Source organism: Ceratosolen solmsi, unplaced genomic scaffold (assembly GCF_000503995.2).
Source record: "Ceratosolen solmsi marchali unplaced genomic scaffold, CerSol_1.0 scaffold33, whole genome shotgun sequence".
Lineage (NCBI taxonomy): Eukaryota > Metazoa > Arthropoda > Insecta > Hymenoptera > Agaonidae > Ceratosolen > Ceratosolen solmsi.
The window spans coordinates 613,589-637,374 of NW_011948438.1; the positions used below are offsets into that span (position 1 = coordinate 613,589).

General features: G+C 26.0%; 3 protein-coding genes across 3 annotated transcripts; 1 reads left to right on the forward strand and 2 right to left on the reverse strand.

Annotated features, from left to right (window-relative positions):
- Nucleotides 1–2,183: 2,183 nt before the first annotated feature.
- Rcd-1 (Required for cell differentiation 1) lies at nucleotides 2,184–4,405 on the forward strand. The gene is made up of 3 exons (XM_011503463.1): nucleotides 2,184–2,730; nucleotides 3,445–3,839; nucleotides 3,937–4,405. Exons 1-3 carry the CDS (start codon nucleotides 2,404–2,406, stop codon nucleotides 4,136–4,138), a joined length of 924 nt encoding a protein of 307 aa, XP_011501765.1. The 5' UTR covers nucleotides 2,184–2,403; the 3' UTR covers nucleotides 4,139–4,405.
- Nucleotides 4,406–6,225: 1,820 nt separating this feature from the next.
- LOC105365389 (adenomatous polyposis coli protein-like) lies at nucleotides 6,226–8,839 on the reverse strand. Its single transcript, XM_011503532.1, has 4 exons — nucleotides 8,631–8,839; nucleotides 8,145–8,552; nucleotides 7,454–8,041; nucleotides 6,226–7,193 (listed from the first exon to the last, which is right to left on the reverse strand). Exons 1-4 carry the CDS (start codon nucleotides 8,790–8,792, stop codon nucleotides 6,249–6,251), a joined length of 2,103 nt encoding a protein of 700 aa, XP_011501834.1. The 5' UTR covers nucleotides 8,793–8,839; the 3' UTR covers nucleotides 6,226–6,248.
- Nucleotides 8,840–13,436: 4,597 nt separating this feature from the next.
- LOC105365329 (sodium-coupled monocarboxylate transporter 1) lies at nucleotides 13,437–20,975 on the reverse strand. Its single transcript, XM_011503464.1, has 12 exons — nucleotides 20,838–20,975; nucleotides 19,652–19,845; nucleotides 18,504–18,663; nucleotides 18,352–18,417; nucleotides 17,767–17,886; nucleotides 16,720–16,874; nucleotides 15,527–15,667; nucleotides 15,322–15,430; nucleotides 15,053–15,162; nucleotides 14,742–14,925; nucleotides 14,207–14,293; nucleotides 13,437–13,518 (listed from the first exon to the last, which is right to left on the reverse strand). Exons 2-12 carry the CDS (start codon nucleotides 19,840–19,842, stop codon nucleotides 13,507–13,509), a joined length of 1,335 nt encoding a protein of 444 aa, XP_011501766.1. The 5' UTR covers nucleotides 19,843–19,845; nucleotides 20,838–20,975; the 3' UTR covers nucleotides 13,437–13,506.
- Between the last annotated feature and the right edge of the window lie 2,811 nt (nucleotides 20,976–23,786).

The following is a 23,786-nucleotide window of genomic DNA, read 5'->3' on the forward strand; positions in this document are numbered from 1 at the left end:
ATGTATAATATAGTTATATATGCTTACTTTATTATTAGGGCCTAATTATTGTTTAAAGAATATGTATTTTCAGTTAATACTCTGCTTCCATATAAAAAATAAGCTTTCTTGTAAAATATTTAACCCATTATATATAATTTTTAAATTCAGTTATATTTCGTGACTGTTATTTGATTGATTTTAATTTTGAACAATTTTTCTATGAACTTAATTACATAAAATTGTTCAAACTGTTCTTGAAAATCGTACGATTAACAATAATGTATTTATTTATAACTTTTTATAATTTGTAATAATTCAATAAATAATTTTTTTTATATTTTCACTTTCATTTTCCGTCCTCATACTATATACAATTAAAATAATATGTATTCTGTAAGCAATATATGTGAAATTATATGCTGTATTTGAATAAGTATTTTATAAATAACAAAAATTAATAAATGATAGACAGATCGTTTGTCAAAATAAAAATGATACATACACTAAATTTACTATCGCCATATTGCAATACAGAATTAAGTATCAAAACGTAAATAAAACGAAAATGGAAAAATAAATTACGTTCACATTAAAACATTTCGATTCAATTTGATTACTAAACTTATATTACTAAAATATTTAAAATCTATATTTGATATGTGCGGGGAGAAAAAATTTTTTTCTAAACCAAGCCCATATTTGTTATAACAGTTTTTACTAAATTTTGAATTAAATTTGACTTTATAATTTTATAGAAGAATTCTAATAATATAGAATTATATACAAAGAAATGGAATATATATATATATTTATTTATTTATTTATAGATTTAGACCTATTTAGACACTAACTCACGATTCTTAAAGATTAGTTTATTATTAAAAATAAATAAATTATCGATATTTTATACAAGTAATGAAGATATTCGAGTTATAAAGTTTGAATTGTTGACAGAATATTGATAATCAAACAAATTTATTTTCACAATTACTTGGTTTATCGTGTAACATTTATATAATAAAACAGTATAATTCAATATGCATCCATATTAGTCTGATAAACAATATTTTATTGATAATTCTGCTTTTGTTATTCGTAAAAAAAAAAAAAAAATGGAAGAATATGAAATTCATTTTAATGAACAGTCTCTACTGTTGTCGAATAATTTAGGGATTAAAATAAATATTTTTCTCGAATACTGCTCGACTTTAACACTACCTATTTAATAGGTCGGAATATTAAAATCAAAATTATTTAAATACATTACGATAAAATTAAAAGAGTACATTTCAAAGTTTGCAGAAACGAGTGTTTGTGTCTGTGTATACTTAAGCGTTTTAGATTTAATGCTTGTAGTTATCATAGAATTCATATCTCTTGACGTAAGTTAATAGTTCACCAATCGAAGCTTACCATTAAAAACAAAAAGGAAAATCAAAAAATGGTAAAGAAAGAATACAGTAAAAAGTGAAAATATTTTTATAAAATTTGATGTCTATATAAAGGTATTGTTTATTGTGTCTTTGTATTATGTTTATGTGACTGTAGAAGTAACATAAATTAAATTATTAACACAATGTTGCTGGTATATGATTATTTTTATAATTTTTACCTCCAGAAATTAATGAGATTTGAAATTTATTGCTCTTTCTACAACCTTAGAATATTACTTAGAATATTATTCGGATTAAATTATTGGTTTCTGAAAAATATCAAGTACGAGTAAAAAATTATCTATTAATATACTCATTGCATTAACAACATAAGGTGAACAATATTCTTATTTGGTAAATGAAAAATTACATATAGGGGTATCCTAAAAAAAAAGACAGTCTAACAAAATTCATTTGACTTCTAATTTTCCGTTAAAACTCGTATATTAAAACAATTTAAAATGGAATAAAATGTCATATTGCATTGTAAATAATATTTAATAAGTAATATATTGCTTTAATTTATCGCAAAGTATATCTTAAGTAAACGTCGTTAAGAAAAAAAAAAAAAAAAAAAAAAAAAAAAAAAAAAAATTGAAAATTAAAATTGTAATCATATAAAAGGGTTTTTTACTATTATGGTTACTCGTATATTACGCGACCGTTCTATTCTAAGAATACGCGATGAAACCTAAAATACGCGGGTATTAAACGTATAACGTTATTAAATCGGGAAGGAAAATGTCATTTTTCATTGGAAGACGAAATAATTTGATAGTTAACCTACAATACTTACATTATTCCTTTTACTGAACTTTTAGGTTACGATTATGGTGTGACGTCATTTACAAGTCGGCAAGTAATTCTCTTTTGCGTTATGCATGTGCTTGTTTGGATCTAGTTGAGCTATCGAAGACTAGAGACAAAGTAAGTAGGGGAAAAATCAAGCCTAGGAAGTCGTAAACGAGGTTTTAACAGAACCAGAAAAATGAGCTCGCAGCAGAGTCCGGCGGCCCTTCAGGCGACCATCGACCGCGAAAAAGTTTACACTTGGATAATTGAGCTGTCCAATCCAGAAACACGACAAAATGCGTTGCTCGAGTTAAGTAAAAAACGCGAGGTCGTGCCGGATTTGGCACCTATGCTCTGGCACTCCTTCGGCACCGTTTCTTCCCTACTTCAGGAAATAATTAATATTTATCCAGCTATCAATCCGGCAACTCTTACAGCTCATCAAAGCAATCGAGTCTGTAATGCTTTGGCATTGCTTCAGTGTTTCGCTAGTCATCCCGAAACTAGATCTGCTTTTCTCCAAGTGAGTACTCTATTTAACATTTTTCTCAGCATTTATCTTTTACTTTACTGCTATAAAATTAATATAAAATATTAATGGCCTCGGTTTATTTACTACACTATGAAAATTTGAACATCAATTGTAGAATGATTTCATTATTTTGCTAGTAGTATTTACATACATTTCCCATTTATTCGTATAACATTAATGTTCATTATTTTAATATAATTGTCTGTCAACTTTTGACAATTGTTTAATTTCTTAAATGTTTAGTTTACAAATTATTCTCGCACTAATTCTACTCAAAAGTCATTGGTTCCTTTTTAATTTATCGATATAATATATTTTTGTTACTCTACATCTTATGTTATATATTTAATAATATTTATAATTTTATAAATTTAATTTTAATCTGCCAGTTTTATGCTTTGGAATGCAGACAACATATTCATATTTGTAGCATCAAAGACTATAAGACTTTATTTTATAATAATGGATAATAAAAGATTTATCGATTTAATTTATCGAAGCCTTGTCACTATTTTTATAATTATTTATTTTTAAACGAAATTAATTTATTATCAAATTAGCGACTTTTATTCATAATTCTATATTAAATTAGTGATATTAAGAAATATAAATATATATATATATATATATATATATATATATATATATATATATGTATATGAGAAAATGGTGTAATTTAATTAATGAATTATTGTGCTTTTTTAGGCACATATTCCTTTGTTCCTGTACCCGTTTCTTCATACTGTAAATAAAACGAGACCGTTCGAATATCTTCGATTAACAAGCTTAGGAGTAATTGGAGCATTAGTAAAGACGGATGAACAAGAAGTTGTTACATTTCTCTTAACAACCGAGATCATTCCATTATGCTTGCGAATAATGGAAAGTGGTTCAGAGCTAAGTAAAACAGTGGCTACTTTTATACTTCAAAAAATCTTACTCGATGATAGTGGCTTATCATATATATGTCAGACATATGATAGATTCAGTCACGTGGCAATGATACTTGGTAAAATGGTACTCTCTTTAGCTAAAGATCCGTCAGCTCGTCTCTTGAAACATGTTGTCAGATGTTATTTAAGGTTATCCGATAATCCTCGGTGAGTTAAAACATTACCTCAATAAATATACCTCGTTGTTTATTGTTCGGACAACTATATATCATTAATTTTTTTTTACTTTTGCATTCATTATTAGAGCTCTATTAGCATTGAGACAATGCTTACCGGATCAATTGAGGGACAATACTTTTGCTACTTGTCTACAGGAAGATATATCGACTGAACACTGGCTTAATCAGTTACTGAAAAATTTGGAAGCAGGTCCACAACAAGTTCCACAGACTCAACCAGGTCAGCAAGATCCAAGAACAATTGGAATGTCTCCTTTGACATCTTAATTTTGTAAAATGTATAAAATACCTGATATATTCTATTGTTAGAGAATGAAATCTAATAATATCAAGTAGCATAAATGCAAAGTGTATATATCCTTTGTCATGGAGTATGACAATAAGAGATTTCTTTTTATATTTGTTTTGTGATATTGTTATTATAATGTCGACTTTATATAGAAATTGGTCGATTGTATATTTCATAAATTTTGTTTACTCCATGACTTTCTCTATTAGTATTATAGATTTAAGTCTATCGTAAGGCTTATAATAATAGTGTTTAGAAACTGCTTCATTTATTATAAATGAATGTGTGTTAAACAATATATTTGAAAACATTCGGTAGATTTTGTAAAATAATGTTAATTATTAAGATGTATTTTACATAAATGAAGTACAATTATTAAATCTAGTTTATATGACTGTACGCGAATATGTTCTTTTATAATACTAAAATTTTGTATTTCATTATAATTAAGTAATATACAAATTAAAAGAATGAGAAGTAAAATATTTATAGCTGATAATGAAAATCTGAATTACAACTTTAGTATTAAATTGAATAAAAGAAGAATATCAGCATCAGATGTATTATGTTTTACAACAAAATATTACTAATTAATTTATATGTTCATTACCACTATAAAATAAATGTAAGAACTAAAATTATGAATAGACAATTTCATTGTATTATAAACAAGTATCCTGGAAAAAATATAAATTTATTCTTTAAAAAATTTGGCTTTATTTAATAAAAAATATTTTCATGAAATTTTATTTAAATATATTTTTGTTATATTTGTTATATATTCGTTACAATAAACTATATAATTATTGCTTAGCAATATTTTTTCTTCAAATGTATAAATAACAAACAGTGTCTGATGAATTATAGAGGCACTTTTAATTTGTAAGCAATACCATTTCATGGTTTTATATCATTCCAACAAGTGATTTTCTTATAATTATTATATTATATATACACATATATATATATATATATATATATATATATATTTGCGTGCGTGCTCGCGCGCACACATGCATGTATATTGTACCTTAAAATTATAAATGAAGTTTGCATGCATAGAACAAATAATATTAGAAAAGTACTTAATGTTTATTATATTTTATCTTATTCTATTTAAAAAAAAGTATGTATATCAAAAATATGCGAAAAATATATTTATCTAATGAAAATAACTATATAAAGCAATTTTATTTTATTTCATTCTAATTATGCAAACTTCGGTTTTCCAACAGATTTCACTTTGTAGCACATAACAATCAGTCTTACATTGAGTCTGAAATCCGTATGTTAAATTATTTTTTACATTCAAATCGTTTCATAATTGAATATTTTGTCTACATCACATGTATTATAATTTTATTCATTACAATATTTATATTAATATATTTGCTTAGAGAAAAAATATACCATTATTTATAAATTAAGTCTTTAACCTTATAATATCTTAAACTTAAATAATTGTTATTTGTTATTGAAAAGAATATTGAAAGACCAATTTATAAATTAATGAATAACAATAATTATGAAATTAATTTCCATAAATATATATGTGTGTGTGTGTGTGTGTGTGTGTGTGTATATATATACTATTAAATGTGATGTTAAATATTTTAAAATATAAAATGCTATTTTATGCAACAATGCATTTTCATCCAACTTTGTTTTAACCTCTTATTTAATGTATTTTACTTTTTTTTTTTATTATAATTCATATTAGAATATTAGTAATTTGTGAGAAATTAAAAATTATATTTTATTTCTTGATAAAAGTTATTTTGGTTTTCTGTTGATTTAAAAATATTTTAATAAAAAGATTATTAATCATTACATTAATTAATGATTCTATTAGACTCAAAATTTAAATATATAATAATTGACGGGTGCAACAGACACAAAAAAGGTACTTTAAGCCACGTATTAATACTGTTATATATAAAGCTAGACATTTTTTTATTTATTGTCTATTTAAACTTTTAATTTTTATGTAACTTGATTTATAGTATACGTTTTTTTTTTTTTTTTCTTTTTAAGCAAAGCGATAATTAAGTGTCATTGGGTTTTATAAATTAAAAAAATTTAAATAATTCAATGACTTGTGTGAAAATCCCCATCGCGACTATGTAACATCATTGCTCTAGTTGTCAGGCAAATTTGATGCGCGTCCCAACTAAATGGTTTAATATCATTTACATTCCTTTTTGTAATTTTAGCCATTCCTCTTCGAATACATTGATCAAGGAGATGCTCTTCGTAAGTAATATAATAAGAATTTTTATGAAACTGATCAGAGGTTTCTTTTAGATTTGATAGTGATTCGATTGCATCCGAGTCTTCATTTGAATATTTTCCATTATAATTTTTACATTCTTCAATTTCATTTTGAAATTTCTGTTTTAAATTTAATTTATTATTAGTTAATTTATTTCCTTGATAGTTTTCTTGTTTATCATCAATATGATTGTAGATATCCGTGTCAGAATTTATTCTAATTCTGCTTATTATCATAGCTCTTGTTGCACGACAAGTTAATCCAACGTCCCAACTAAAGGGTTTAATATCATTGATGCTTTGCTTTGTCCATTTTGCTATACCTCTACGTATACATTGATCGAGTAGCTGTTCTTCGTGCGACGTTAAGTCAGTTAGTTCATCGTCTTGCTCTCTAATGAAATCTTCATCTATTTCATGAGATTCGCTTTCACTTTTCTCTGCCTCCATTGAAGGTTTGACTAGGTGATTAGATTCTTCGATTGGCTCTTCTATGCTATTTTCAATTTCTGCCTCTTCAGTAATACTCTGTTTTTCCTTGTTAGTAAGTTTGTTTATTAATTCATAGTCGTCATCGTCGTCAATTGTTAAGGAACTTAGACTGCTTGCTGCTACCGAATGAAGCTTAGTTGGTGTAGATTCATCTTTAAATGAAGTAATATTATCTTCAAAAACACTCCCCTTTGTCATTAGAGACTTTTTACAAGTGTTCTCTTGATGTAGCAGCGAACTGTCATTGGATATTATTGAATGTTGATAAATCTGAAAGATAAATTTCAAGTTATTTTATATGCAAATATTGAACTTTCAAATAGTTACGTTTTTTTTTTGTTAAAATATTTTAAAATATTATTGGTTATTTAGAAATATACAATAAAATGATTAACATTCGTTATTACTATCGGTCATGCCATATATTTTTTAATATTGCAAATAAAGTGTTGCATCATTTGAATTTAAAGATATTGTTACGAACTATATTTAAATTAGTCTAAACAATAAATAAATGTAAAAGACTATACTTTCAGTTTGTCATTTTGTATCTGAATTTTTTTCTTTACAAAGCTATTAGCTTGAGATTTTGGTTGTAATCTTATGTTAGGCGGAATAGCTTGTGCTGGGGAATCTGGAAGTTCACTAGGAGAAATAATGCCACTGGTCCTATGACTGACATCACTTATGACTGAACTACGATCATCGTTTGTCGAGTTTTGCTCTAATCCATTGAGCGAGCCTAAGGAACTACACCGGGAGAACATTAATGGAGTTTGTTGAGAACATTGAATGTCATTTCTTAATTTTGAATCTCTTTCACAATGTTCTACTTGTGGTTGAGGTGACTTTTCTACTTTTTGCTCATAAATTTCTGCATTTTTGAGTAATTTGGATCCATCCAGAGCTGAAATTTTGGTATTGTCGATAGCTGTTCTTTTTTTATCACGATCTTTAAAGAAATTAAAAATTTCTTTAAAACTTCTGCTAGTATTGCTGAACATTTCTTTCTTATTTCTTGTTGGTTCCTTATTCATACCCCCTTTTGGTTTAATGGTTTGGATTTTATCCTCTTCAATTGTCTCCTCAATACATAAGAAATCTATAGAAAAAATTTTCTACATTCTTTTTCTACATTTTAATTTCAATTTGATTTTTATAAAATAATGCACATAAGATCATTTATATATTATTGTTAACAAAATATTAATATCAATGTCAGTTACCATTTTTAGGGAAGAATGTTGCGCTTCCTTTTTTCTCTTCATCAGACTTATTTTCATCATAGCAAAGCGTATAATCCATAGGTTGATCCAAATCTGTTTCAACATATTTATTGAATATTTCTGGACTATTTATGTTGATAGGTAATTTTTCTGCCATCTTCTCTTGTTGGTAATTTTCAATTTGTTTTATGCTTTCAAATTCATTTATTCGATATCTTAAATTTGACTTGTCCAAATAATTTACTTGCTTGTCATTTTGCATTTCCTTGCTATTGGTTATACGATTACTACTTTTTTTACTATTATTATCAATATTTTCATTTTGTTTCAACATTGAGAATGTTGATTTATCTGCTTGAACTTCATCATTATGAGTCGTATATAAATTTTTATCTTCTTTTGCCTATTGTAGTAATATTCGAGTCTTTAAAAATTTAAATATGATATATCCTTAAATTTTTTTTATTTTTATAGTATTTACCAAATCTTCAATTTCATCAATTGGAGAACAACAATTTCTAATTTGATTGGGATGAGTGTTAGATGATGAATCAGGATAATTCCATGGCTTATATTTTGCATCAAATTTTTCTCCATCATCGTTCGAATTCATTAGCTTTATTTCAGAACTTTCATTTGACATTTTAATTACTTTACAATAAATGTTGCTAAATAATTTGAAGAAAAAAGGGAAAATCATCATAATCCATTTTCATTACCATGAATCATGTTATTGATTTGAAAATGTCAGAAGATATCTTATACTTACATTTGTTAAACAATCTTTATAATAAAACAATTTTTCTTATATATTTATTATATGCTACAATCATTCTTTTCCTATTCGATAATTCAATTCATTTATTATTTACATCTATATTATTATAAAATAAGAATTATACGCTTATATTTATACATGATCATAAAAATTCACGCAGAAATTATTAACAATTGTTAACAATTCTTTTAACATTACGATATATAAAAAAATGTACTGTGGCTCTCATTTTCTATGGAACCAGTAAGTTTTTTTTTTTAGGGACTACATAAAGAGCGGCGCTGCGAACAAATAAAGATCACTAGTATTATTTAGTGATCTACCGAAAAGATCACTAGTATTATTTAACGATCTACCGCTGAATTTATTAGTATTATTTTACTATAAATCCATGAAGATCATTAGTAGTATTTAATATTTTTTTTTATCTAAAAAACAACTAGTTTTACATAGTAAAGTGTTAAAATAATCTGCAGTTAATCAAAACAAACGAAGCATTGATTTATATTTAAACATAAATATTGAAGATTAGTTAAATAAATATTTTTAGTTAAATTAATTTATAATTCTTTTTAATGACCTTTTTCTTACTATTTGGGTTCTTGCAGAAATATATAGATAAGTAAATATAGTGACAAAGAGAGAATATAGATTACGAAGAATGTTAGTTTTATATTAATTACATGCAATGGGCGTATTTATTGTCATTGTATTATGAGCGTCGATTGATGACAAGCGAAGGGAAGAAAATTTAGCTAAAAGAAAGTGTAAATTATATAAATGAATTTAAACAATTATCATATTAAATGCTCACTTTACTTATATTCCTGTAATTATTATGCAAATTTATGCTAATGTAATGTCAGAAGTGATGCGACGTACTACTAGTTGTTTTCATAATATTAATCATTAAATTAAATTATTTCAAGCTGAAAAATTGTGGATTCATATCATATTATAATCTGTATACGTAGAACGATAAATTAATTTTTTATATTATTAACACTAATGGCATAATTATATAAATATATTCATAATTACGTTAAAAAAATTTATTATCCATTCAAATAATTTAATTAAATTTGTTACTGTTTACTGTTTACTTGACTTCAATATGAATTGCATTCAATTGGATGTCATTTTATTACAAATAATAAATTATTTTTGAAAGCATGATCTTCAACTAATATTATATTTCAAATTTAATTTACATTTGCAAAAATATTATGCATGATGAAAATTTGAATATATATATAATTTTTATTATATATAATCTTAAATCGCATATTATTTTAAAATTATCACGAGTGAAATGAACAGTTAGGAAGTAGAATTTTCAATTCGTAATAAATATGCTTAAAACTGTCCAAAAGATATCGTTGGACTTTTCGTTTTACCTGATTGGAGTTAAAAAAAAAAATAATAGAAACCTAGGAAATAATAGAAACGAGGAACAAGGATAATAAATTTATTTGTAAATTTAATTTAAAGAAATGTTAAAATATTATATGTAAAATAAATAGAACATAATACAAAGTAATTACTTAAATAATATTCATAATTCATTTTAATGAATTATATTTTAATGAATTATTCAGGGATTATTGAGATTTGAAAATTAAATATATTATTTCTTATACTTCATCATTCAAATTTTTTCATCTACGTACTTTTATTAATTTTATAATATTGAGTTGACTAGTTCTTTTAAACGTTCTCTTTACAGAATTTTGTTTCCTATAAAAGTTTTACAAATTCTATAGGAAAATAATAATAGTTCTTAGATCCTTTTGTAATTACATTGTATCTTGGTTCAAATCAAATTTGTTTCAAAGGAAGTTTGCAGTTGATTGTTATTTTTCTATTGTATTTATTACTTATATATTATGAATTTGAAATTTTGAAAAATTTGAAATTACGTTTATTGGATTTTTAATTTACCACAGTTATATTTGTTATTGTCGATGTAACGTATCCTTATTTTAAGCTTATATTAAACTTATATTGTGCTTACGGCAACTTCATATAAAATAATATATAAATGTTAATGTTTGCTATCGAATGTGCAATGTATTTTCATTTAAACATCGTTTGGTCTCTATGGGATCAGAGGAGAAAGAAGGAAGAATTATTAAGTGGCGGAGGCGTGGTGACGTGGAAGCGAGGAATAGAGAAATCGAGTTGTTATCTAGCTTATTTTATTTTATTTTATTCTCATAACTTAATCTACTATTACTTGTTGCATGTATATGCATCATATCATACTACTACTTTCTTCCTATAGAAATTGGTTTTGTCCACGGCTACACATACGGATGTCTTTAGCGTCTGCTTTTTTCGCTTTCATGATATGCGCACAAAATTCCTTTGAATAATCATAAAGAAGGTTCGTAGACAATTTCGGATTGTTAAAATTTTTGCATTAATTGGATTTTTTTTCTTCAACATTATTATAATGCATGTTATTTTTATTATATCTCTTACACTTTAGGTGGTACCGTTTCTGATGATATGCTATACGACATTACGGCCATGAAACAGAATAAATAAAATGGCTTGCCTATACTCGTGTTGATCATACACTCCATCAATTATATCCCATATTGTACGCATGTATGTAACTCGAGAGATTTTATATAAAAAGTTGAAGGCACTTACTTCTTTAGACATTTTTGCCCTCAAATATTAACTACTTGGTAAGCCATCGTTCTTGCTTAGTATTAGTATGTATCCATATTTATTATTTCGAGCCCCGTATTTCTAAAAATATTTTATAAAGCATATAAGATTTATTCCTGGAATTTGCATATTATTTTAATCTTTATACTAATTCAATGTTCCCTATGATGTATTTTATGAATGTAATTGATAACGTATTAAATATTGACTTATCAGCATCTGCATTTATAATAATAATTATGAGTAATTTCAGGCAATAATTATACAAATTATATAAATAATACATTATAAAGGGAACAAAGATAACACTATGTAGTTTCATCAATATTATAACTAACCTTTCATTTTTTCTTTTTAAGAAGCCATGAATTATGGGCGTGTATAATTTTTTTTCATCAGGTTTATATTTATTAGGTCCTGTGATCCATGATACGAGTAATCCTATTAAAATAGCTGTTAGAAAACCGACCCAAGTATACCATAAAAATGATAATTTATACAGAAAAAAAGGTTGGTCCCTGCAAAGAAATATAAATTAAAAATAATTTTAAATTAAATAAAATTACACATTAAAAAAATAATCATAATGGAACCTAAAGTGTATATTTTATAAAATTCAAAATATTATAAAATCATATAGATATACCATTAAATACAAGCTATATATATATATATATATTTCTCTAGGAGGTATTTAATTTTATCATTTTTTACTTATTATAGTTATAAACATTACGATGAATCACATCAAGTCATATTTCGCCCAGTGTTTATAAAAGTAAATGTAATAAATAATATAAAAGTAACGAAAAGATAAATCAGTTTTAAAAAATTATCTTTCATTTCTGAAAGTAATACTTTGATAAAAAAATCTATTTAGCTCCGAAATTATGGATAAAGTTTAATATTACGTAATACAGAGATATAATACGTTCAAATAAGAATTTTTGTTATACAATTCTTTTCCTTTTTAAATTTAAATATTTATTTTAAATAGCTATAAAATATTAACATTTTTATTTAATTGTCTTATAGTAGTTATAGTTACAAAAAAAAAAAAAAAAAAAAAACTAATGTTATGGAACGTCTAGTCTAGAGAGACAAGTTTGCAATATAACGTAACGTGTAATAATTTTAAAGTTTTTAATTATACTAATATGAATGACTAGTCGATAATATATATATATATATATATATGTAATATGAAAATTTATTTAAATAATTTGTAATAAATATACCTTAAATATTTAATTATGGCTTAGAATTGATTTTAGTAATATTTATTATTATAATAGTGATTTATTCTAATGAACTTAATGTAAATAATATTTGAACATTGCTATCAAAATTTATAATAGTAATAATACATAGAAATAAAAATAAAAAATAATGTTTTGAGCAATTTCGATATTACCAAATCAATAAATTCATGGTATTAGATATTATTAGATGGACTGATCTAGAGTAATAATACGAAATTGTTATACAATCTATTATTGCTTATTTTTTAATCGAATTAACTATACAATTTGATTGATTTGAAAATAAACAAAAAAAAAAACAAAAACACAAAAAAACGAATAATATAAATTACAAATAACAATCGTAGAGAAACATTTTGAAGTTTAAAAACTTCTTTTTTTTTACGTGTAGTTTTAATCTATTTTCTCGCAATACCTCTTAAGCGTCGGCAAATTAAAAAGAAAATATTAATCATGTGCATATTAATGCATACATACTTACTTAACAGTATCATCGATGATAACGGTCAGATTGGCTGTATGGCTGTTTTGAAAATCAAGACATCCCTCCACCGAGACAGGCTTTACCGGAAATTGTATTTTGCCGCTGGCCAGAGCTGCTTGCGTCCCGAAAGATATCCACGCGACAAGATTTAAGCTCACCAGTGCACCTATCATTGCACCCTTAAGAAATACAAATAGAATAGAGTACGTATTTTAAATAAATTATACGTTCCTTAAGATACGATTTTTATTATTATATATATATATATATATATATATATATATATATATAATTTTTTTTTTACTATAGTAATTATTACATTTCGAAACCGATTAATCAAAGTATTTTACAAATTGTAAATGTTATAGTTAATATCATTTAATTGGTTCGTCGATAGTTTAAATTTTTATATTGTATTTTAAATAGATATTAAGAGTGAAGGACGCAATTTTTTTTCTTCTTCAGAAAGCACTTGATAACCATTATAATTGTTCATTATTCGTAAGTGACAACACAAAAGGAATATGAAAATTGGTTACAATTGGATGTAATTAAAAAGAATTTCGCATTTTAATATGTGATAATTTCGTTTCTTATAATTCAATTCTAATCTATTATACACTTAACTTTAATCTATCTATTTCAGTCATTTAATCTTCTTATAGAATAATTATATTTAAAATAATGTAAATTATGCTTATTAATTATAATTTAAACGAGGAGCTGATATTTTTGTAATATATTTCGTATTTTATAATTGTAAAATTCTGTATTGATATTTCAATTGAAGAATACTTAAATTACACATTTGCCAAAATGTCATTAGAATATGTGAAAATCTTTTCAATACCTACCGTAGAATTTGCAAATGGAAAAAACATTCCGAGAGTGAAAATTCCGAGAAGTGGACCAGCTGTTATACCAGACAAACTTTTTCCCACCTACAAAAATTTAATAATAATTACAGTACAACAATAAAAACAGGAACGACGATAACAATAATAATAACAATAATAATAATAATAATCATATAACACATTTATAAATATTCAGATTCATACGACTCGTATATATTACGATTCGTATAACTTTTTGGCAATTATTTTCGTCATATAGCATAATCGATACTTTTATAATCCATCGAATTGTTCTTTGAGCTATTTTAATTTGTAATATATTTATTGTATGAATTTGATGACAACTCAATTAGAAGCTCAATTATTTATTTAAATTTTTCGACAATGCTAATGTAAATAGTATGGTTTACACAGATTTTCCTGTACTTTTATTAATAACAGATGAATTATCGTTAAAATTGCTAATGTAATAAAATGTTCGACTTACTAATGAAAGTAATAATAAATGAGAATTCAAAGAGCAAATGCTTACCTGAATGAGACCGCTGAGTTTCTCCACAAGTAATACCAAAGCGACGCATATAACTCCAATTATTACAACGGTAAGTTTTATGATACGACTAATTGCAACTTCGGTCATTGGTTTCTTTAGCCACGGTTTGATCATGTCCTCGTAAATTACTCCGGACATTGAATTCAATCCTGTTGACATTGTGCTGAAATATGAATTTTAGCTTTATTACTTTTAGCATATTGGGTAAAATGTTATTGTAAAAGGTAGTAAAAATAATGTTAAAAGCGATGGGGCTCATAGGTTGAGAAGAAATTTCTGTAATTACTAACCTCAATGCCGCGCTAAATACTCCAGAAACAAAAAGACCTGGTAATCCCGGAATCGACTGAGCCATTTCCATAACAAAATATGGTAAGAGTTGATCCGATTTGCGTATTTGCTGAAAATATAATAATTATATCCCAATAGCCGAATTACCAATCTCGAATACAATAATTTTCAAATCCACAGACTAATGCAATATTAATTAGTGGATAATTTTTTTTCCAAGCTTATTTTAATATTAAGGAAATGTATGAGAATGTGGAATGAGAAAAACCTTTGTTGAAATGGGATCGCAATCGTAAAAGGCAGCATAAATGACAATTCCTGTGTAACAGCTTAGCGAAACTATCGTTACTATACCGACAGCCATTATCATTATTGTACTGTAAAGGTGAGAATAATTACTGACTTATATCTTAATATCAGAGTTATCGATAATTTTTATAGCTTTGTAATAATACTCTTATCGCGAAGCTTACATGTTAGATTTTTTGAGATTGGGCATGGCAAGACACCGCTGGACCATTGCTTGATTTACCGAACACGTTGCCAGCCAGTTTAAATAATTTCCTACGACAACTGACCAAAATGTATTTCTGACCGTTGGATTTGTGTCCATACTGCAAAAGAAAATATTAATATTTAAAATATTAATTAATCTAACGTTTGGAAGTTTATCTAAGCTCTATTTGTCTTACAAATGGATACAATTGAAACAGTTAGAAATTATAGTAAACATTTATGATGTATAGTAAAAAAAAAAAAAAAAAAAAAAAAAAAAAAAAAAAAAAAAAAAAAAAAAACGTTACTGCATCTAATTGATAATCGATAAAAGTAAGCAATTTTTTGTAAAGAATAGATAAGCGTGTACTTTTGCGTTTGTTTGTTTTCTATTTTGCATTTTCTACTTAACCATATTATACATAAAATATCGAAATGAATTTTATATTGCTAATTATAAATATTAGAGAGTAGACGAATACTTAACAAACAATTACAAGGGATGTTATTAATATATTATTATGGCCATCATTAGAATTATCATCATCGTCATCGTCATCGTCATCGTCATCGTCATTGTTATTGTTGTTATTGTTATTGTTATTGTTATCATTATCGTTGTTATAATTATCGTCGTCGTCATCGCCATAACCGTCGTTGTTATTATCATTATTGTCATTATTGTACAAATGTATATCGTAGACGTTTCGTTAAGTCATGATTAATCCGTGTATATTATTTGCATACATCGTTCGCAATCACAATACAGCCACCGTTCGTTTTTGTGAGTTATAAAGCCGCGTTGATCCAATGACAATGGGAGGTAACTAAATACACTCAGATTGTCTTAAAAATCATTCCAGGATGAATTCATCATTGTCGAATTTTCGCGCATAAATATGTATGTCTGCTGATCCGTTACATTCACATTCATAAGGTGAAGAAGTGGCGTATGACGTATGGCGTATGGCGTATGGCCTATGCAGCGTTAGAACGTACTGACCCGATTAGGGGAGGGAGAAGGCACACGTGCGTGGCTTATAGGAGGCCAGTGTCGTATAAACAGATTAAGGGCCGAGGTACGAGCGGATAAGCGGACGCAGCATCCGAGACGCCGGCAGTCCTACAATTCAATGCTTTTCATGTTAAACGAAGGTATTGTCGTTATTACTTAAAGAATTCGATTCTGCCGCTGTCGACGTTCCGCTTCCAGACTTCGGAGACACTGCCGACTTTCAATGTTCCCAGTACGGCAACGGCTATCACGCCGCCAAACATCACGATTGTTTGAATAGCATCTGTCCACACAACCGCTTTCAAGCCTCCCTGTTTACAAATATTTATTTCTCTTTTATTCTTCTTCTTCTTCTTACAGAGCTTATTTGTATTCCATTTATTTCTCTGCTTATACATAGTTAGATTCATAAGATGCGAGCTTCGGTTACACGGTACGATAAGATTTTTTTCTTTCCTTCATCATTGTTTTGTTTATTATTGACAATGAAACCCACATCTTATTGCCGGGTCAGGTTATAATGTACGATAAGGCTTTTATTCATTCATACCGTTATTTCGATAGTTTAAAACGCGTTGAGAATCTGATCTTTTAGAACAACAGAATTATGCTAATTACATGCCATCGCGTTCAAATACAATTCGAGCTAAAGATTTTTCATTAATTATTCCTCGGTTTATAGTTTTGGTGATCGAATTCTATTAGTGCTTTAATTTCCAAGCATGACAAGCAACGAAATCATCATTCCTGAAATATCTACGTATCATCAATAATTGTTAACAATGGGAACGATTATTGTACAAGCATGTCGCACTTTTTAGAGTACGTAAATTAACGAGGAATATTCTTGTGTGGCAATAATAAAAAAAAATATATATATATATATATTAAGGAATATATTACTACTTCTACGTATAATAACTACTTTCAATTAATACATCTTCAATGATAGTGCACAATCGTTTGTTATGTAATTATATTCGTAAAAAAAATATATATATGTATATATATATATATATATATATATAATCAATTGCATTAATAACATAAAAACTACACTTCCTATCATTAATTATCGTGCACTCTTCCCTTAGGCGATTAAAATTAACATGCGGTTCTATGTACGTCAAAAGCAAATAGAAAATGAATAATATTCTAAACAATAACTAATAAGACATACTAGAAATGTAATAAAGGACTTACTAAAGTCGTATAAAAGATGCATACGGCGCACACTATTGAGGCTATCATGTGTAAGTTGATACCAGTCACTTGATTAAATGCTAGCGCCGGAACATATATTACCAAGGGTATGTAAAGTAACTACAATAATTAGAAAATTGACTACTATTAGTGGCATTTAAAATTAGTGACCTAAAAGCTTATCTTCAATTGAATTTTGAATTTTATGCGTGAATTTGAGCATACTTTGTTGGCTTACACTACATTGTCCAACATTTTATCGATAAGTCGTAAAGAATTTTCAATGCAATTTTGATTTTCATGCAATTTGCTAATTCCAAGAATAAAGTTTCAAAATCCTCGGAGTAGCGTTTAAAGAATTATTACATCAAATGAAATTATTGCAGGCACTGATGAAAAATAATAATATAAAAGTATAAAATATCATAATATTTCAGTTTTTACGTTACACATGTTATGACGAATGGTTACATTATAGGCAGAAACAGCTTTTGGCAAACAATAATAACTCGGTAACATTAAAAATATTATACATTATATATATATATATATATATATATATATATATATATATATATTACTTACCATTTTTATTAGAAAAATAGTTGATCCTATCAGTCTCACTACGTGATTAAAACGCAACTCCAAATACTGAAGAAAATTTGTACATTACATGTTATAAACGATATTACAGAATTAAAATTCATCTACGTTACATAAATATTTAGACTTCATACTTCGTACGAAGATGTAATTTGTAGACCATAGAACACTGGCAGATATACGATGGCCATCGTTAACGACACAAAGCAATCGGCAATGATTACACACCAAAATTGAGTTCCATAGACGTACATTTCAGCCGGAAGCCCTAGTATCGCGATGCCTGATATATAACTGTTTCGAATATTTTATTTTATAAGCAATAGTTTTTTTTTTTTTTTTTTTTTTTCATTTAGACAAATTCGCCGTTAAAATGTTCAGAATTTTCAGAATTTTCAGAATTTTCGGAATTTTCGAAATTTTCGGAATTTTCGGAATTCGATAGAAATGTGATATATTTTTTTAGTAGATCCAGGTATATAAAATTATCTAAAAATTAATTAGCCTGTCCAATATAATAAAAATTTTTATTTGCATATCATTATGATTTTAATAATAAATATTCAATCGTTTGTATTAATCGGTATAAGCCAATAAAACGTTACGAAATTATTCATAGAATATTTTGATAAACAAAGAGTTTTACTAAATTTACTATTGCATTCATTTTTTATTTTGCATTCATAAATTTTCATTGCAGTGTGTCATTTAAATTATCTTCATTAAGAATTATTCGGTACATCAAACTGATAATAAAGAACATTTCGGAAATACATTTTGTTGTAATGATAATATAATTATTAATAATAGTAAGAAAAAACATTGTTGTTTCAGTAAAATTTAAAATTATCTATTATAATAATTGTGTATAATATTAGTGAAATATGCGAGGAAACTTAAAGAACAAGACAAAACAAAAAAAAAAAAACAAAAAAAAATTTAAACAAAAAACTTGAAAATATTGGTATGCAAATGAATTATTAATTGATATTACTAATTGGATTAATCAAATTATCACGTGACTTTAATTATTAATTATGTCACTAAAAATGATCAAAATTTATATGAACTAAACAGGTTTATTATCTTAGAGATTAATCAATCTCCGACTAATTGTTTATAATGACTATGGATACGCTAATTGCATTAATAAGTGCAACATAGTTTGGAATATTTATTAGTATTTATAGTTAGTTGTGCGAATCATTTTTCGTATACAGTAAGTAAAGAACAGGTGGCTGGTTGGAAAAAAATTTTTAAATAAAATTGAATAAAAACTCACCTGGCTATAAGTGACATACTTATAGGGAAAATTGACATATTCTGTCCACCCACGAGATATTCCTTCACAGCATTTGGATTTTTTCTTGATTTATATGCTTGATAAATTCCCACTACGGCAGAAATACCCAGCATACCCGTAAAAACTACAATATCAATAGCATCGAATTGTTTTCTTCCAATACCCTCCATTATCTAGATAAATTAAATTATATTTATCATATTAACTTGTAGAAAATGTTTGGTATTTAATAATATTCTACATTATTTTAGCGTCATGCTTTCTTTGGGTTGTATAATTTTATAGAATATGCAAGGATAGATAATACAATCATCGTGTAGACTAATACATATACGTCATAATTAATAATATTTACGTTTTCCTTCCTTTACTATTTACATAGATTAATGTTAACATTTAAAGATTTAGATTTTAAATATCAGAGTTGTTTTTTCCTTTTTTTTTTCTTTTTTTTTTTTTTTCTTATACCGTTAGCATAAGATGAGAGTTATTGAAATTCTTCACTCACTATTTAATATTTATTTACTTTTATTTTTTTTTTTTTACAAAAAATTTTCCATTCCATTATATAAATTTTCATTTAGATCGTACACTAACTTAACATTTAATTTCTTTACTATGACAACTAAAATCTTATATTGCTCTTTAATCTTTAATTTACATATTATGTAGATAAAGATTAATGAAAAGGCTATTCGAATTTATTAATGATAAACAGTTTTAAATACTCGGATCATCGCATCAATGTTATTGGGACAAATTAAAAAATTAAAGTATAAAGCATTACATTAAATGTAGTAATTTGCAAAAATAATGGCGTTTAATATAAAATAACGATCAACAATACGATATCATTTGATAATCAGATTATGTGTTATCACCCGTTGGGACTTTATGAGCGTTGAAGTATCAATGGATGTAACATTTTGAATTAAATCTCGACTAATTAATTGCATTGCTCAGTCAAATAAAATATCGTATTTACAAAATAGCTTGTGTTCTCCATAGTTAATCTACATTATAAATTATAAATTACGTATAAATATAAACATTAACACGAAAAATGAAATATCAATCGCAAGATTAAATTCTATCGGGCCAAAATCATCATAACGTTATCTTAAAAAATTAGTCAATTAAAACTAATAATTGTGAATATACTTACGAATATTGGATAATTCGAATAACAACGTTTACTTTCTTTGCTGAAAATCAATTGTAATAATTGACGAAGATCAATTATTCTTCATCAAACAACTACGACTCAATTTCATCGCAATTCTTCTTCGTGTCTTTGTTTTTAGCCTTAATCATCGGCACATGATTTTACAAAAATACAACCACAATCGTTAAAAGCCGCAAAATACTTTCACAACAAGTGTTTATGATATATAATATATACACTATATACGCAGATGTTTCAAACGATTCACTAAAACATTTTTTTAATCAAGAATAAAGTTAAATAAAATGTATGTTTATAATGTAAAAGTTGTGCATTAAATTATTATTGTATACTAGTTATAATTTTATAATGAAAATTGTTACGTCGCATTCTCATAATATTAAATTTAAAAATAATTTCGATGATAATACTTTGGTTAAACTTATTCAAGCTAATGAGAAAAGTTGTCGAATTATAATATTGTTAAACTGATGAGCATATCGGTAAAAGTGAAAGTTCACAAAGATTAAACCGCGCAATAAAAATCTCAATTCGCAGAGATCTATTTCATTGTGAAATTTTTCCTTCTTACTTTCTAGCCCTCATTCATTCGATACTCTAATCCTGTTGCTTACGTGTTTTCATTCTTGAAAGTTAATGGTTATAGCAGATCACTTCACTATGCTTTGTCGGGGGTAATTGCACATATGAAATATTGTATATAAAAGACGGAATGTGAATGAGATGCTCAAACTTTAAATACCGACGACGTGTGAGTAAAAGAATCAAGATCGAGATGCACACACGGATAAGTCCGCGTTGAATCTGTCGCGACAGACGTAATGAAAAGCACACGTGGGGGAGGGGGGTGGGCGGTACTGGCGTGGAGATGAACCGTTCCTCGAGTGACGACCCTCGGAGGGCAGTGATTGAATAATTGCGACTTCTTCTCCTCCTCCTCCTCCTCCTTCGTACTCAATGTAATCCACGTAACTGCAATCGTCGAAAATTGTTGCGTGAAACTTTTGCTGTCTCTCTCTCTCTCTCTCTCTCTCTCTCTCTCTCTCTCTCTCTCTATATATATATATATATATATATATACATACGCAAACATAAACTTCTTTTTGTTGAACGTTTCAATCTTCGTATTTCGCTTTAGTATTATTCGACTTGAGAAAGTCTATCATAAATATGTGTTTTAAAAAACGTATATTTTCGATAATAATTTACAGTCTATACAAACGTTTTGTTTAGATTCAATTTAATACATTCTTCTTGCGGTCTTTTCAAAGAATTTTATGTTCATTCTTTGCTTTATGTATATATATATATATATATATATATATATATATATAGAGAGAGAGAGAGAGAGAGAGAGAGAGAGACAGCAAAAGTTTCACATCTAATACATTGTTATTTGATTCTTAATATATAAACATAATTTATTTATAATTAGTGATGGATAGTTGTAAATAAATTTTGAATAATGTGTTAAAAGATAAAAATTTCTTTCTATAAATTAATTTTCATTCTATTATTGTTAATACTATGATTATCACGAATATTACTCGAACTATCAGTACTATTGTCGTTATAATTATTATATCTCGTGTATATTCTACTGTCAATGTTTCCACCACTACTACCACAACACAACAACAACACTATTACTATTACTATTTAATTTTATACTTGCATTATTCATTTAATAAAATATATACAATTTATTATTTATTTTTAAATTTATATTTATATTTATAACTTCTAACTTATAAATTTCCAATTGTTTTATTACAAATTATTTATTAAATATTTGGTAAGAGTATTTAATATACTTTTAACATGATGGTTTCAAATTTCAATATAATTAAAATATGCTAAAATTATTAAAATATGAATTAAAATGTGATAAAATATGATATTTAATTTTATTCATGATCAATGCAGTAAATTTTTTTCTCCTATTTCCCTCTTAAATATAATTTATGCCCCAAGACTTGAATTGTAGAAAATTCCAGAACATTCGCATTCTTTTGAGCTATTTTATATGTTTTCAAGGTTAATATAACAATTTTAATAAAGTAAATATGTAATATTAGATAAAAACATAAATTCCATTTCCTTTACTCATTCGTTATATATTTATATAAATTATTATAATATTTTTTTAATAAAAGGATATTTCTGTTCTTTCCTTACCTATTCATTGTATTATGATGTATCGAGGTATCAACAGTATTCCATTATATTATAAAAAATAAAAAATATTATACAATGATTGTTACTAATATTCAATAATATTTGCAAAAATATGAATTATTTGTAGATATATTAAATGCGCATGTCAGAAGAAACTTAAATTAAGAATAATTATGTTACGTTAATTTATCATTACCAGTATTAATTATAATAATAAACTATTATAAAGTTTTTAAAATTATTATTAATCAATGTTAATTATGTTGATAAATCATATTGATATTATAGGAGTGTAAGAAATGACATCGAAATTTTAAAGAATGCAAATTTGTAAACTAACACAAAAAAAAATAATTTCTATTCAAAATTGAATTTTCATTTCTCATTTTTATTATTTATGCCTTCAATAAAGTTTAATTACAAGCCTACTTACTATATCTTAATATTTATGGTTCTAATAACAAATAAATAATCAATAATTATTTAATTACAATTCATTGTATTATTATCGATTTCAGTAACATTGGCTGCAACGGATTATTAAATATAAAAATTTAATTCAAATATTAATTTTAATTTATTAATGCAAAATTGCATATAAAATAATTTTATTTTCACACTATTGCAATAATCAAAGGAATTTACATAAAAAAGATTTTTAAAATCTAAACGAATAAGATAAAATAAGTGACGATAATAATTAAAGATGCTAGGTAGTCAGAGTCAGTCTCATCCGTAATTCCTAAAAGT